Source organism: Xyrauchen texanus, chromosome 8, assembly GCF_025860055.1.
Source record: "Xyrauchen texanus isolate HMW12.3.18 chromosome 8, RBS_HiC_50CHRs, whole genome shotgun sequence".
In the NCBI taxonomy this organism is placed as follows: Eukaryota; Metazoa; Chordata; class Actinopteri; order Cypriniformes; family Catostomidae; genus Xyrauchen; species Xyrauchen texanus.
Genome location: NC_068283.1, coordinates 20,973,869 through 20,990,054, shown reverse-complemented (window position 1 = coordinate 20,990,054; position 16,186 = coordinate 20,973,869). Strand labels below are relative to the sequence as shown.

Below are 16,186 nucleotides of genomic sequence, written 5' to 3'. Positions count from 1 at the left end.
CTTTCTCTTTGCATCGCTGTTTTGCTGTTGCTCATTGTATATTAGTACCAGAGCAGTTAGTGTTTAAAATTAGTAAATTACAACATTTGCAGCAGAAAGGATTAAATAATTTGTCCTTTATTATGCCTCTTCATTGCCACCCTCTGGACACTAAACCCTGTGTTTGACGACTCAGTCTTGAGTATTCAGTGCTGTGCTGGAATCTACTGTATTGTTTATAATGCCTCTAAACCTTACTAGGCTGTATACACTAAAATGTTTCTGTGCAGTAAACACACACACACAAAACTATGCCCTTGTTTGTAATCTTAAAACTGTCAGTGTATTTGTCTGACTTGGGTCACAGCCCCTGGTTAACAGGAAATTAGATATTTTACTGGCCCGATGCTGCTTGAATTACTTTGTATGCACACTTTCATATCTACTCAGGACCCCTGCAGGGTAAGCCTCAACAACGTCCTCCTGGAACAGTTACAGTATACATGACATCTGTCTTATATACCCTGAAATTCACTGAAACTAATTCTGCTTCCAGGCCATAGAGTATGCACTGCATGTCAACACACTTCAGTTGTTAATCCAATTGTTTAGGTGAATTTAATTTAAAAGGCATTTGCTAAAAATTCATAATTATGACATTAACACCGTTTGTATTCTATTAAACACTGAGTTGCCCTCTGACTACTCGTAAGACCTAAATGATTAACACGTTTGAAAGTAACTTCTCCAAAACAGTTTTTCCTGAATCGTCTAGGATGTTTTTGCAAAATATCCTGATCCGAAGCAATGGAAGCACGCTCCAACAGTGCCATCTAGTTTTTAAATCCAATAATCTTCTGTAGTTGATGTCGATTGATGCAGTTGTTTTCTGGGGTTTTACCTAACTGGTAGGGTATTGTTGGGTAAAATAACTGCACATGAGAAATGTTTGTTTCCAAGCATAATTCTTTGCTACATTACAGATTAAATAAGTTTTTACAAAGCATACTTAGCCATGTCTAACAAAATATGATACATGGTGTTATTGCCACTGTTAAACCATGTACAATTATTTGGTCTGAGATTAAGCCCGAGTAATTAAATGATGGCATTTGTTAAAATGGTACCTATGGGGTAATGTGTTTCAATGGCCTAATTAATGGTGATGGTAAGCTTTGCATTCAAATGCAGGAAACATCATCACATAGTGAACCATGAGGGTAAGGAGATAAGACAACATTTCTTAAAATAAAAAGGGGAAAAAAGGGAGCACTAGCAAAGAGAAAACCACCCTTCAAAGTCAAAGAAACAGTCCCCTTGATGCCAAAGATGTTCCCCTTTGAAGTTCTTTTCAATTTTTATGTTTCCAAAAGTTTTTTTTTACTATATTAAAGCAGATTCTGGCTTATTTATACCTTTAATATCCATAATGTGCTGCAGTTTAAGTAATACATTTTCATTCTTCTAAAATATATTTAGGCATATTAGTTTATCTCATTCAAGTAGTAGAATGTAACTGTTATGGTGGTTTGCAAAAACATCAAGAATTGTCCCAAATTTCTAGTATGCTGTTAAATTTATCTAAAAGAAAGTTCAAATACATTAAAAGTATCAGACTTGTACACAAGTGATTACAACTCAGTTTTATTTGCTGATGCATCAAGAAGGACTTAAAAAAAAAAATTACGTCATTGCTGCAATTTACAGTACAATTAATGTCACCAAAAGTTGTACAACATTCTGCTGTCCCTCCACTTTTCAAAGACTCCCCTGACCTCTGTAATACCAGCCCCGATCATGTTTATGATATACTTTTTCCATTTTCATTTCATTATTCTTTTTATTATCATTTTTAAACAGGTGTTACCAACCTTTATTTTACATTATCGTTTTACTACAAGTTTATTTACACTGAACTAATTGTACAGAAACACAACCAAAACATTTTCCAAAAAACAAAAAAACTGAAAATAATTTAAAATAAAATAGAAAATAAAATTATTGCAGAATACAATCATACAGTTGTTACAAGATGCAAAAACAGCATCTGTACATTTTTTTCAGTGCAATATTTCACAATTTTATAAACGAGTGATGGGAACTCTCAAATCCCAAAGTGTAATCTGGTATGCAGTTTCAACAGCTTGTGACATTATAAAAATGTGTGACATCAACATTTGTGATGTCTATATTCCATTCACTATTTTCAGATAAGTTATAAGCCAACAAGAAAAAATAGGTTTACGTAGTTGAATGCCAAGTATGGCTTTTAATGTTGTTCATGTTTTGTGACACCATGGTATGGTACTCTAATGATAACTGGTATGAGCTAAAAATGAACAAATACTATGCTAACCTTGCAGTGGGCCAATTGTCAAATTCATCACAGCCTGGTTTTTGAGAACCAGGCACAAGTGTATCTTTGCATATTCATACAATGCGTTAATTCATAAACTCTCAAGAATGTTTAGCACACAGAAAAACATTTTCCCCTATGACCCTCTAAGACTGCCCATGTCAACCCTAGGCCTACAGCCAGCCTTGGATATAAGAAACACATCAGACAATGAACAAAAATGTATGACATACCATAGAATCAAGATATGCCAGTGGTTTCTTGTCCTTTATATAGTTGTAAGATACATGTCCTTGGCCTATAAATCAACCCTTGAATTGGTACCACACTCCTTGAGGGAATTTACTGTATATTTAATGTATATGATATACCACTAACTGCCAACCAAGCTCCTGGTCCTAATTTCACATGATTTTCATCACATTACAATCTCAAAAGGCAGCCAAGATCATCTTACTCTTATTCTTTATAAATTCCCAAAATATTCCCAAAATCTTTCCTGCTGAGATCCCCTTACAGTAGCAGAGTACGTAGAGGACAGATGATTTTGGGTAGTCATAGCATGCCACCCACTGGCTAAAACTTCTTACCCTTTCACACTACTGGGCCTGGTCCTCTTTATATGAGGAGCAGTATGCAATTTTCAGGAACCATGGTTTGGAGGGTGTTGGAGGTCCTGCCCTGAGAAGATGGGGTGAAGAAGGGGGTGTAGTTGCAGGGCAGCCGCTGCTGCTGCAGTGCCTGGCCGATGGGCAAAGAGAGTTGGGTAGAGGGCAGCATGGGGTACATGGTGCAGAGCAAAAGGGGTGTGATGGAGCGCAGAGGCTGGTATAATATGTATTGGTTGGCCTGACAAAAAGGCAGTATGGTGAGATGGTATCAGGCCTGTGTGTCCTAAAGAGTGACCCAATGAATGGCCTAAGGAATGACCCAAGTGTGACAAGGAGATAGGGGTTAGATGATGTTGAGGGATATGGTGAATCTGAGCAAGTTGGGCATGTGCAGGGTGATGATGGTGTTGGGTATGGGCATGAATGCCCATAGCAGCAGCATGATGCTGCAGGATGGCATGCTGCATTGTGGTAAGGGAGGTAGCAGATGCTGCAGAAACTGTGGGTTGCTGGATGTGAATAGGCTGCAATGCAGCTGGTGGAGGCGGAGGTGCAGGGGCAAGATTAGCAGCTGCTGCCAAGTTAGCTGCCGCTGCAGCAGCTGCAGCTGAAGGGAAGCTCTTCACCTGCTTGGCTAACAGCTGCTGCTGAATGTGCTGTTGAGCTGCTTGCTGCAACTTGCTGTATTTTTCTACTTCCTCTGGGGTAAAGGTGATTGGTTGACTTTCTAAAGGTGCAAGTCCATCATCTTCAGCTTCCATACCCATTTCCCCATCCTCCATAGTGGGTGCGGGGTAACCAGCATAGGCATGCATAGTAGGCTGTGGACCCATATCAGGCCCCATCAGATGTCCATCCAACATGGGATTACTGGGGTCTTGCCTTGCCTCACCTTGGTATTGTGGCATCATCATAGCTGGATCATGCTCATATTGTTGCTGAGACTCATGAAAGGCCTGTGGGTCTGAGGCTGTATGTCTGGTCTCTTCAGCCACTAAAGCAATTGGTACAGCCTCCTCTAACTGCTGCTTTTGTTGTTGCTGTTGTTGGACTGGTGGCTGGGGCGGAGGAGGAGGAGGAGGGGGGAACTCACGAATGGGTTCTACCAAGATCACTTCACTACTACCAGAATTTTTCCCCTGCTCTGACTTTTCACCTTCAATTAAACGTGTAAGAGAAAATAATGGCAGTTTCTTTCCAGCCTGGAGTTTACCAAAGAGGGGCAAAATACTTTTGTTTCCAAGGACAGGGGGGAGCTTGGGCCCAAAGTATCCTTGTGGGGGGTCCTTGTTCTTAATGCCTGACTTGGTGCCAGTTCCAGACTCATCCCCTCCTTTTCGAGATTGGATTTTCTCCAGTAGCTGTCGAGCTGTGAATGAATTTCTATGTTCTGCAGCACCTCCGTCCTCCTTTGAGGCAGCTCCACCACTACCTCTAGTGCCTTGTGCAGATGAAGAGTTGCTTTTTCGGGTCTGTGTGCGAGAAGAGGACCTTGGAGATTGGGAACGGTAAATGCGTGACCGATTGAAATCACGTCGTTGTGTGACACTGTCAGATCGCCGGCTGCGACCGTGACGATGTGGAGAGCCCTTAGTGGAGCTAGATGAACGACTAACAGAGCTACGGCTGCGACTATAACTACTGTGTCTATAGGAGCGAGCGCTGCTGCTCCTACTGCTGCGACTAGAGCTGCGGCTACTACTCCGTTGGTGTGTCCGCCTATGATGTTTCCTGCGACTATGTGAGCGTGAGCGGGAACGAGAGTCCTCAGAGGAAGATGAGGAGTAGTGCCGTCTGTGAGACCTGCCACTATCACGCCTCTCATAGTCTGAATCTGAAGAAGGTCTTCTTGATCTGTGGTGACGTTCTTTATCACTATAGTCACTGTAACTGTCTGAGTAACTATGACTACGGCGGCTGTAAGCACTGCTCCTTGCAGAAGAACGCTCAGAGCTACTTGAATAGGATCGACTGTGTGACTTCTGACCTCTGTGGTGTCTATGGTTACGGTCACCTCCACGAGATGATCTACTACGTGAATGTCCTGATCGTCCAGAATCATCACTGTGGTGTCTGCGCTGCTCACGTGGTGGTGTGGAGCAATGGCGAGCTGGTCGAGAACGTTGAGAGGATGATCCTCCATCCTCCTCACTGTCACTGCTGGGAGGTCGACCGCCACTTAAGCTTTTCCGGGCTGAAGCAGAACAAGAAGCAGCAGGTGCGCTGGGGTCAGATTTAAGGCGTTTAGTACAATTGCGCTCCTCTGCAGAGCTGGGCTTTTCTGCACTGCTTTCCTCCACTCCAGAACACTGTGAAATCTTGTGGGATCGTTTTCTCTTTTCTCCCTCATGGGACACTGTTACTACTAATGACTGGGCAGAGGAAACTCCATCTTTGACCCCCTTGTCTTTCTCTTTTTCCTTACGGTCAACTCCTTCATTGTCCTCAGCATCAAGTGGTTTATTTTTGCTTTTCTTTCTTTTATGCTTCTTTTTCTTTTTAGTTTTCTCTCCTGGAATCTCATTCTCCAACTCCCCTTCCACTGCTGCTTTTTCTTTTTCGCTGCGTTTGGAACGCTTGCTTGATTTCTTGTGTTTCTTCTTCTTTTTCTTTTTCTTAGACCCTCCAGACACATCTTCACTACTTGGTAATTTCTGCTCTTTGTTCTCATTTTCAGCACCCTCCTCTTTTAAGGATGTATGTCCCTTTAGTTCAGTATTTGGTCCTGCTACCATTGTGGCAGTGCAGATCTCTCCACTAGTGGTAGGAGTAGTATCCATGTTGTGAGACTTAGATCCCTCTCCTCCATCAGTGCTAACTGGCTTGGCAGGTTTGCTGTTTTTGCCAGCCCAGTTTCCTTTGTTTCTTGACAGCTTGAAGTCAAAGTAGAGAGGATTACAACTGTAGGAGAGAGATGGCTGAGCCTTAGTGAACTCCAGTAATTCAGAAGGCCACTGCAAGTTGGTGCTTTCATCCTTACCAAGCACAGGAAAGAAAGGCCCAGATGGAATGCGGGGACCTGTGTCTGGAGGCGCAGACATTTCTTGCTTGGTATCAGCTGGTTGAGAAGAGATGTCTAAAACTGCTGTATTAATTTGCCCCACAGGGGTACTACGTGATTTTTCCTCTGTCTTCATTTTGGTTGATGTGGGAGAAGGATTTGTGCTTTGCTCATGTAAAGGTTCATTCTCAGTCTCTTTTTCAGATTTACTGCTGACTTTTAGCAGTGTTTGCTCTCCATTTTCACCAGCTGCTGCCTTCTCATCTTTCTCTCCATCCTCTTCTTCCTTACTGGCACACTGGTCTGAGGCCTTCATGAAAAGCAGAAACTGGAAATGGGGCTTAACTCGACAGTGTGCAGGAGGTACATAATGGTAATACTGTGGTTCCTGTCCAGAGTAACCTTCCTCTTTTTTCATCATCATCTTTAGCTTATTCAAGGTAGAGGCCAGGGCTTCTCCATCATCTGGTTGTGACTGTTCATCCTCACCACTGCCACCTCCTCCTCCATCCCCACCTCCTACTGTACCTTGTGGGCTATCAGTGTTAGATGCCACAGCTCCTTCCTCTGCTTCAGTCTTTTCTCCTTCCTCTTCCTGACCTTCTTCTCCCTCCATTGCCTCCTCAACATGGTCTGCAAAGACAGCTGCAGCTATCTCAAGTTTGACAGGGGCTTTTTTGGCAAAGGAGAAAGAGACACTGACTTTGGGAGCCTGTGAGCCTCCACAGGGTGTTGGAGATGAGCTAGTTTTATTGAAGCCAAAGCTGATGGTAGGGGCTGTTCTAGGGGAGCCTTGACCACCAACACCACAGACTCCTTTATCTTCACTAGTTTCTGTGTTGGAATCTATGGTCATAGGCACACCATCCATGGAGTCTTCTCCCTTCTCACCACCTACTGTCACTGTGGTGGGTTTAAACATGGGGCCACTACCAGGGACACTGTAAAATAGAATGGTCAGGAGAAAGAAAATATCATGTCTATTTCATTCCTCTGAAAAGTAAAGCTAACATTGTTGGCATGGACATATCTGTAAATGGACAGTAAAATGCTACAGTGAAAACATGTGCTATGAACTTTTGCTATGACTGGTAACACTTCCCAAAAACCCATTAGAAGATAGACTTAGAATTGAACTTACTGATCTTGCTGCTTCCTTTGTTCTGCCAATTCATGAAGACGGCGCAGCATCTTCTCCTGTTTCTTGCAATCCTTTCTAGAACGAGAAGACACATTCCGAGCAAACTCTCTCTGCTTCAGCTCCTTTAGTCTCTGTAGGATTAGACAGAGAGAAAGGAACAAGAATTTATTGAGTCGAATGAGGGCAAAGTGGTGTGGTGTCACAAGGTGAATTCATCTTTGAACATGAAGAAAACAATTCCATGTGAATCTCTCATACCTGTTTGTGTGCATGGTCATAGGAGTTGATGTGATTGTCAAACTCCTGATGTTTCTGATATTGCTTATCACACAGCTCACAGTAGAAGTTGGCTCTCAGGTCCTCCAGAGCTTTGGCTATGGCTTTCTCCTTTTCCGCATAATCCTACAAAACACAAACAACAAATAAAACATTCATGGAGGGAGGTTGAGTGCATCTGGAAAATGGACAAATTTTCGGCATTTGTGGAAAAAGGCAATGCGAATCTTGAGTTAAGGACTGTGGATAATTTGATAGGGTTTAAGATGTCAAGTCTGTGCATTGCGTGTGAAGGAAATTGCAGAATAAATTCACATTTATCTGCTGATAATGAGAGAAGCAAACTCTAAATAAGAGCAGTTATTTTTTTTGGTGTGTTTATTTGTTTGTGTGCAGTGGAACAAGGGAAGCTTTGTGTCTGTCCAAGGCTAGCGACTGTGAAAAATCAGTCTGAAACATCCACAGAGTTACTCTACAACAAAGAGGAAATTGAGGGGTACTGAAAAGAGATGATGACAGGACAGAGGGGAGATGATGAGGAACGGGTCGACAGATAAATTAAAAGAGACCTTGCTCCTATTACAGAATTTCACCTTGTATTTTTGGCGCAGTTCCTCTGTGTCTTCTTTTTCTATCTCCAACACCCGCCGCTTCTCTGTGGCATCTTCTGCATAGTCCAGCTGTGGGTGTGCACACATACAGGTTAGAGATGCCTAAATTATTATATTCACATTCAGTAAAGAAAGCACACACAACCATCATCTCACCTCCATCTCCATGCGCCCCATTCCCATGACATCATATTTGAGGACGATGGGCACAGGGTCAGTCCGTCCTGTGAGTTTGGGGGGGAGAGGCAGAGAGAGAGAGAGAAATGGGACAGAGGTTAGACTCATTCAGACAAAAGACAACACTTGGGGTGGGACAGCCTGCTTAGAGCACAGGGTGCTGGGTTAGAGAGACTGCCTTCAAGTGCAAGAGACCAGAAAGCTACAGTGAACCAAACTCTAGCCATTCTCACAGCTTCATGTGCAGCTCTCTTCTAAAAGGCCATTCCAGTTGCGTCAAAATGATATTAACTAAGGCTAGTTTTCATTTTGTTTACCATTTGAGTTTGCTGCCAATTTTTATTTTTTAAACAATTAACTGCATAGGAACTGCATACACAAACACTATAAAAAAAGCTTTCATAAAAGCGAGAGACTGAAAACAAGGAGAGGAAGGTGGACTGAAAATGTTGTTTTATATTTTGCAGTATCTCTATAGTGGCCTGATTGCTGTGGATTGTCATTTTCTTCCTTTCTTGCTTCCTCACTTTTTTCACATTATCCCCCATAACGCTCTCTTTTTTTTTTTTAACAACCTATCACAATGCAGTTCTTTCCAACTCATGCTCTTAACTCAGGACAGGAAGCATATGGGTTGCCTGAGGGTGTGTTTAAGAGAGGGAGTAATTAGCATTTACTGCATCGTTTTGCAGTGCTGCGACAAAACTGACTTCCTAATCCACAGCATGTCCTTCCTGTATGCCTTACATATCCATTATCCTCTTCAGACTCTTTGACCAGATGCAGTTTAAATCCCTGCAGGTCCACCTAGATGCAAATGAAGGTTTATGTCCCCCATGATATTATTGTTTTACTAATATACATAGCCTGTCATATTTTTAATATATATATATATATATATATATATATATATATATATATATATATATATATATATATATATATATATATATATATATCACACACACACAAGCTGTGAAAAGACCTAGATCAGAGGAAAAGTAACATCAGAAAAAATGAACACAAATCAGAATGAAAAAAAAAAAAAAGACAAAACTACATTGAATATTGACACGTAATTGCTTAATCCACTCATAACCAGCCAAACGAAGCAAAGAGAGAGAGAGACAGGGAAGGAGGCAAAGAGAAGAGAGAGAATAAGGACACAAGCACTGAGCTACAGCAGCAGTGATGTCAAAAGGCCAGTGGTTGCCATGGTGATAGTGCAGGGTTGGGGAAAGGATGTACTTACCTGGGAGTGTGGGGATGGGGTGGGGGGGTGGCAAACATACAGACACAGAGACAGAAAAAGGTGGGTGGGGGTCTCAAATAAAGGAGAAAGACGCACAAGAATTTGCGGTTGCATGGAGATCACCATGGTCTAAGTTAATTACTCTCCAATTAATTATTTTGATTTCAGTAAATTCGGTCAGTCTTCTTTTTTTGTCCAATTGTATTTATTTCTTGGGGGCTGGTTTGATCAAGTTTTAAAAGCAGGGTCAGTTCATACCCTTGGGCTGATGTGATAATGACAAAGGGCAACAGGGAACAAACTGTGAGTAGCACAAATTATATGACATGATACAGCACATATGTGAATCGTAATTTCTACATTAAATTCAATAATGGTGCAAAAGGGCTAGGAATTAACATGAGTTCTGATTATCCACAGCTACTGTCACATTATGGGAATCTCCTTACACTATCAACATCTGTACATTATATTTGTACAGTATTATCTGTACAGTGGTAAATAACTTATTAAGAATAAAAACAAGTTAAAATCCTGATAGGTTTGCAAAACTTAGTGGAAAATATAATGAATTCCATTGTTACCCCTGTTGAACTACCAGTAAAAGTATTTTATATTTCACAAAATTTAAAATAATTAAGGAACCAGTAGTATGAAGCTAGACATTTTGAGAAAACTATGTTTGTTGTGTCACTACAGATGACTCATTAAACCCTAGCCCTTGAGTAGAAAAAGACGCACATGATTTGGAAAAATTAGACTGTCTAATTTGTGGTAGAGAGAGACAGGAGTTTCAGCCCAGTGGTATAATTGTTCCTGTAATGAAGTGATAAAGGAGCATGTGTGGAACAATAAAGGCCTGATGGGACTCCAGCCCCCACCATACCTTACAGAAAAGTGCAATGTGGGATTCACCCTACCAATTGGGTGCACTAGAGTTTTTATAAACAGTAAAATATAGAAAAACAATACAATTATGACTATATGTATTAGATATATGACTTAGGTATTCAAATATCTGGTTTTGTAATTAAAACAGGGAAAGTCTTCTTTTTCTTGTCATAATTAACAGATAATTGGTGTAGCCTAATTATGGCATAATTTGAAGATCAATTACCTGTGTTGTTAGAGTATGTCTGATCATTTTCCCTTAAAGGTAAGGGGGAATCCCAAAATCAGTCCCAAAGCCAAAATCTCAATCTTTTCCCTTCCCAACAATCACAGTCTTTAGGAACAATGTGAGGTCAAAACTAGCATTATGCATTCCAGTGAAAGAACATAACGAGACTGGACGAAAAAAGTGCAATGCAACAAAAAAGGGGAAGTGAATCTAAATATCCCCCCCAAAAACAGAATGAGAGTGTTCTAGAAGAGTGCATTTTGAACACTAAGAAATGGGCAGCAGAATGAAGACTAATACAAAGAGAGGTAGAGACAGTTTAAGCCTATTAAACACTGGTGCTCTGATGATGAGAGTCATATCAAAACAAGAAATGGGGGGAGTAAAATCAAACAAAACGAAAATGAAAAGCATAAATCAAATCAAAATAACCAATTCAATCAGGGGTAAAAATAACATTTACCACTAAGTTTACCATCAGCACAACATGGCCAGGATCATAATGCTGCAAAAAAGAAACACCAATTGGTTAAGCAGGAAGACTGAGGCACAAAGAGAGCGTTCAGGGGTAAAGGGTTAGGGGTCGAGTTTGAGGGCAGGGGCTTTGGTGTACCCCCTACCATTGGGCCGGAGTGATTACAGGGATACCCTCTCACCATCCCCAACATTCCTGCTCTCCTTCTCTTTATTGCCCATTTCAGAACATATAAAAAGTACTATTATGTCAGGCGTTCAAGTTCCTCCAAGACAAAGCAAGGATACGGTTACTAATTTCTGACTCAGTGTTTTGCTGTGACTTCCAATCTAAAAGTCTCCCCGCTATCCTCCTCTCATGGTCCTAAAGCTGTCCACGCTCTCGTTTCCCCTCTCTTGATTGTCAACAGAAATATACCAACCGTCACATGATCCAAAAAAATTAACACCCTCCTCCCAGCTTCCCCCTTTCTCCAATCCCTCATGTGTCTCAAAGTCTCTGCGTAAATGTGGTTCTGAGACAGAGACCATCATATGCATACTTCATCACGTAGCTGTACAAGCTTTGAGAAGCATACACTGTGACTGAGCTTTTAGCAGCGCATGGTATTTAGAGGACTAAATCTATTTTACTGCCGTTTTCCTCTTGCCATTAATCTAGAATAAATTCCAATTTGCTTTTCATTCTCTTACGTTGCTGAAAACTCAGGTTCACAATACTGGGTCTCTACAGCCAGCATGCTTTGCAGGAGAGGGGGAAGGAGATGGGTCAGGTAAGGCTTTCAAGTGAATACTTATAAGAGAAGTGGATGCAGGCAGGATGGTGTGAAGACTTCTCCCTGCAAGCTAAAACACCTGAGCCCCCACCCCTTGTTGTTTGTGACACACATAAACAAACACTCTCTCATTACATACAATTTCCACACCCACAGGTACCACACGTGTACATTCACTTCACAAAATTGGACGGAGGCAGATAGGCCAATCAAAGGCGGAAGGAGTGGAAGAATGGGTGGGAGATTGAGGCTCATTCTGCAAGCCATTCAAGGGGGAATCATGGGAAAGAGGCAGAATCATGTTTACAGCCAATCAGAGAGCCCCATCTCATGTTCTCAGCCAATCAAAACACCCCCCAAATCGCAGAAAAACATTAAACTAATATACAAATACCATTCTAATATAGGTGAATTCTGAGCACAATCAAGAGGAAACATGTAAAACTACATTAATGTTTACTGATTTCATTTGGGTATGAGTTTCAAATCATAGCGCTGGTATTTTGAGCAGAGAGCATTTAGTGATTGTAAGCGAACAGAGAAGAACTATGAGAAGCCGTTAGGCTACACTGAGAAAGGGGGAGAGTTATTTCATATTATATATATAAAAAATAAAAAACTCCACACACACACTTACTCAAGCATACACACAGACATACAATTGGGCGGGGGAGTCCTACAAACCTTACCTAAAAAACAAGAGTAAAAAAAAGAAAGAAGAGTAAAGAAAAACAGTCAATACAATGGAAACTCAAAGCATTGGGGAGACATTTCAGTAAATTCACACTCCGTACCAAGGCTCTGTCCAAAAGATAGAGAAAAGGAAAATGATGAGGTTTGAACACCATGGCATTAGCACCAGAATGGGTGAACTGACGTGTTTTTGTTGGTGCGTGTGTTTGTGCTTGTATGCAGTCAAGTCTTTCTAAGATTAGTGCATTCTTTCAAACAATTAAGGCATCTCAAACTAACACAAACGTAGATCAATATAATGCAAATATGGCCACCTTACTGGGTCAAAAAACACATACACAGGTCAACTACTTTTGAGAATTCTTGACTTAGTTTCTTCACAAGTTTCACAAAACAATTTGCATTTAATTTGCAGTGCATACTTTTCAAAAGCACTCTCATGCTGCCCCTCCCTCGTTCTTTTCCTCCAAAATGGAACTAATCTACGTCATCATGCTTGCTGCAAGCCCCTGGTCTTTATCTGATCTTGAATCTTTCTCTCTCAATGCAAACAAACTCAAACCCTCCCAGTCTACTGTGTATTAAAGACAAACAATTAGATGACAGGATGAAGACAACTAAAAAAGAAAAAAACTCAGATCTTTTGAGTCAGTGTCGTTGGTGTTTGGGTCTTTCCAAGCTAGAAAACAGATGGACAGCCCCGGTGGACACTGAAAAGATTCCTAATCTGTCACACACTTGACTTGGCTGGGATGACTACCTCTGGCCAGGGCTACATTCTCCGGCTCTGCCGCACTCCAAGTTCCAAGAAAACAGCCAATGGAGTGTGGTGCTAAGGCAAAGCCCAAAAAGAGAGCTGCCATTCTGCTTTCTGCCATTACAGAATAGGGAAACTCTTTTTCTGAGTAGGGCTGGGCGATGTCCAGTATTTTTTTGATACATTACAATAATTTTGTTGGCAATATACAATAAAGCCACACACATGTAAATATTACAATCGCTATGTTCACACCGCAGCTGAATGTGGCCCAAATCAGATTTTTTCACTCACTGTGACAGATCTGTTAATTTGATTACAGTGTGAACAGCCGAAAGTGCTTTGAATCTGATATTTTCAAAGTGTCTGGGACACTTTCAAATGTGCCTTCAGTGTGAACAACCAGGTCGGGTTTAATGTGATTTTTACATTAATCTAACTCGACATTTGAAGGCTTGTATTACCACGTTTATAGGCTTAAGGTTAAAAACCTATAGTTGTGAGACACATTTCTTCTAGTTAACGCATTGTTCATTTTCAAAGGAAAGAACAAAAATTATAGGCTTCAATTATCTAGGGATTACACGTCATAAAATATACCAGTTTTACCAGGGATAAACTGCTGAACATTTGGCAGCACATAGACAGTCTTTCCTGGTTTGACTATTCAGAGGCTTTGCTGGACATTTTAGTCAGAGGTGCAGATGTGTTTACGAAGAGGGAAAGAGCTGACACGCTGGTCAGGCATCGTGAGAGTATTCATCTAGCGAATCTCCACTCTCTTCCTAACAAAACGGACAAACTACATCTCCTCACCCATAAAAACAAGGACTTTTCAACCTCTGCTGCTCATGCTTCACAGAAACCTGGCTGAGTGAAGCCATTCCAGAGAGCGCGTTACATCTACCGGGCGTTACATCTACCGGGCTTTCAGCTGTTCAGAGCGGATCACATTACGGATCTAACAAGAGGCAGTCGAACATTCTTTTACATCAATGAAAGTTATACAATGAAAGATGTAACAACTCTTACATCAACAGAAGTTTGCTTTTACACTGATGTTACCGGCCAAATTGAGAATAGATAAGAATGGGCGTAAATTATTTACCTATCCCCTGCAAGAGATGTCCTTCATGAAGTCAATAGACTTGTTGAACATTCACTTGACCGTCCAAGGAAACTAAGCACCTTTTCTGTTTCTTTTTGTGCCGGTTCCGCCTAGTGGCTGGACTTTGATTTGTGTAGTAGCACTTTGGTTAGGGGGGAAGTTTGGGGGTTGATTGTTGCACTAATGTTGGAATGTGGTCGTTATAATTTTATTTTTGACAATCTTTTTTTTCCTAATATGTCAAATGTTAATATGAGTGTATTGTCTCCACATTGATGTGGAATGTGAATGGGATGGGTCACACCATAAAAAGGAAGGTTATTTCTCTTCTTAAGCTTAAGAAATATGATAGTATTTCTTCAAGAAACAATGTTTTCTTTAGTGCTGGCACAAGTAAGTGCAGGGGAGTCATTAAACTGATAAGCATCTGCAATTCCAATGTCTCAAACATATTAAAGATAAATTAGGAAGTGTCATATTGTTTAAACAGAAATTCAGGGGCGAAGACTGATTTTGGCTAATATATACGCACCCAATGCTGATGATCAGGGATTTTTTATAGATACTGAAGGGATGTTGCAAGCCGCTGGCACCCCTCATGATATAATATTGGAAGGAGACTTTAATCTTTTGATGGACTCAGTCCTTGATCATAGTGAAGCAAAAGTGTGTAAGCCCCCTAGAGCAACATTGACGCTTTACAGGATGTGTAAAAATTTTGGTCTTCAGATATTTGGAGACTTCTGAACCCATCTGGTAGGAACTATACATTTTTTTCAACTGTCCATAAGATTTATTCTAGAATAGATATTTTTTTATATCCAAGTCCCTCATTTCATCTGTTGTTGATTGCTCAATTGGACACAAGTTTGGAGGTGTTGCCACATACAGAGAAAAATAAATCATATAGTTAGCACTTTAATGTATCCCTTTTGCAAAATCCTGAATTCCAAACAATGTTAAAGGCTGAAATCAATGTTTATATGGAGATCAACTGGTCCTCAGTATCCTCTGTAGGCTTGGCTTGGGAGGCATTTAAGGCGGTTCTTAGGGGTCGTATCATACAGTATGCCTCATTCACTGAAAAATCCATAGCACGAGAACTCATGGAGTTGGAAGGGAGTATTAAAAATGGCAAGGCAGATCTGAAGCACTGAATGTCATCTGATTGAAATACAGACATAATACCATTTTGTCATGGAAGGTGGAGTTTTTGCTATTCAGGGCAAGACATAGATATTTTGACAAAGCAGGGAAGCTTTTGGCTAGATATATAAAGCAGAGAGTCTTTTTCTACCATCCCCTCTGCTGGTGGAAAAGTATTTACCACAGCCATTGATAAAATGCTTTTAAAGGTTCTAACTTGATCTCTATAGTTCCACATCTTTGTCTACTAATGAAGATACTAGAAACTTTGTGGAACCATCAGAACTCCCTAAACTGACGACTAAGCAAAAAACTTCTCTTGATTCTGAGATAACCTTGGAGGAGCTTTGCGAGGCATTTAAGGCCTTGCCTACAGGCATGGCTCCGGGGCCAGACAGCTTTGCAGCTGAATTGTTTTTAGATCTTATGCTACAGAACTGGCTCCACTTTTGTTAGAAGTTTATACGGAATCATTAAAAAATGGAAAGCTTCTGCCAACCATGACACAAGCCCGGATCAGTCTGACTCTTAAAAAGGACAAAGATCCTAGCGAGAGTAAGAGTTACTGTCCAATTTCCCTGATCCAGCAAGACATCAAAATATTGTCAAACATTTTGGCTAACCGATTAAGTAAAATTATGACAACTCTTATACATACAGATCAGGTGGGGGTTATTCAGGCCACAGCTCTTCTGATAACATTAGGCA

The 16,186-nt window shown here is 40.9% G+C and overlaps 1 protein-coding gene across 5 annotated transcripts in view; it reads right to left on the bottom strand.

Annotated features, from left to right (window-relative positions):
• Positions 1-1,595: 1,595 nt before the first annotated feature.
• Positions 1,596-16,186, bottom strand: part of gpatch8 (G patch domain containing 8) — a 72,023-nt gene continuing 57,432 nt past the window's right edge. For 2 of the 5 annotated variants that reach the window (XM_052131521.1, XM_052131519.1), the window contains 6 exons: positions 10,988-11,029; positions 8,132-8,199; positions 7,958-8,044; positions 7,347-7,490; positions 7,089-7,219; positions 1,596-6,888 (listed from right to left, as the gene is read on the bottom strand). In XM_052131521.1, the coding sequence (XP_051987481.1) occupies positions 2,979-6,888; positions 7,089-7,219; positions 7,347-7,490; positions 7,958-8,044; positions 8,132-8,158 (4,299 nt within the window). In that variant the 5' untranslated portion in view covers positions 8,159-8,199; positions 10,988-11,029 and the 3' untranslated portion in view covers positions 1,596-2,978. Of the gene's footprint in view, positions 6,889-7,088; positions 7,220-7,346; positions 7,491-7,957; positions 8,045-8,131; positions 8,200-10,987; positions 12,417-16,186 lie in introns of those variants that run through there. The other 3 variants (XM_052131516.1, XM_052131517.1, XM_052131518.1) reach the window with 2 other exon arrangements.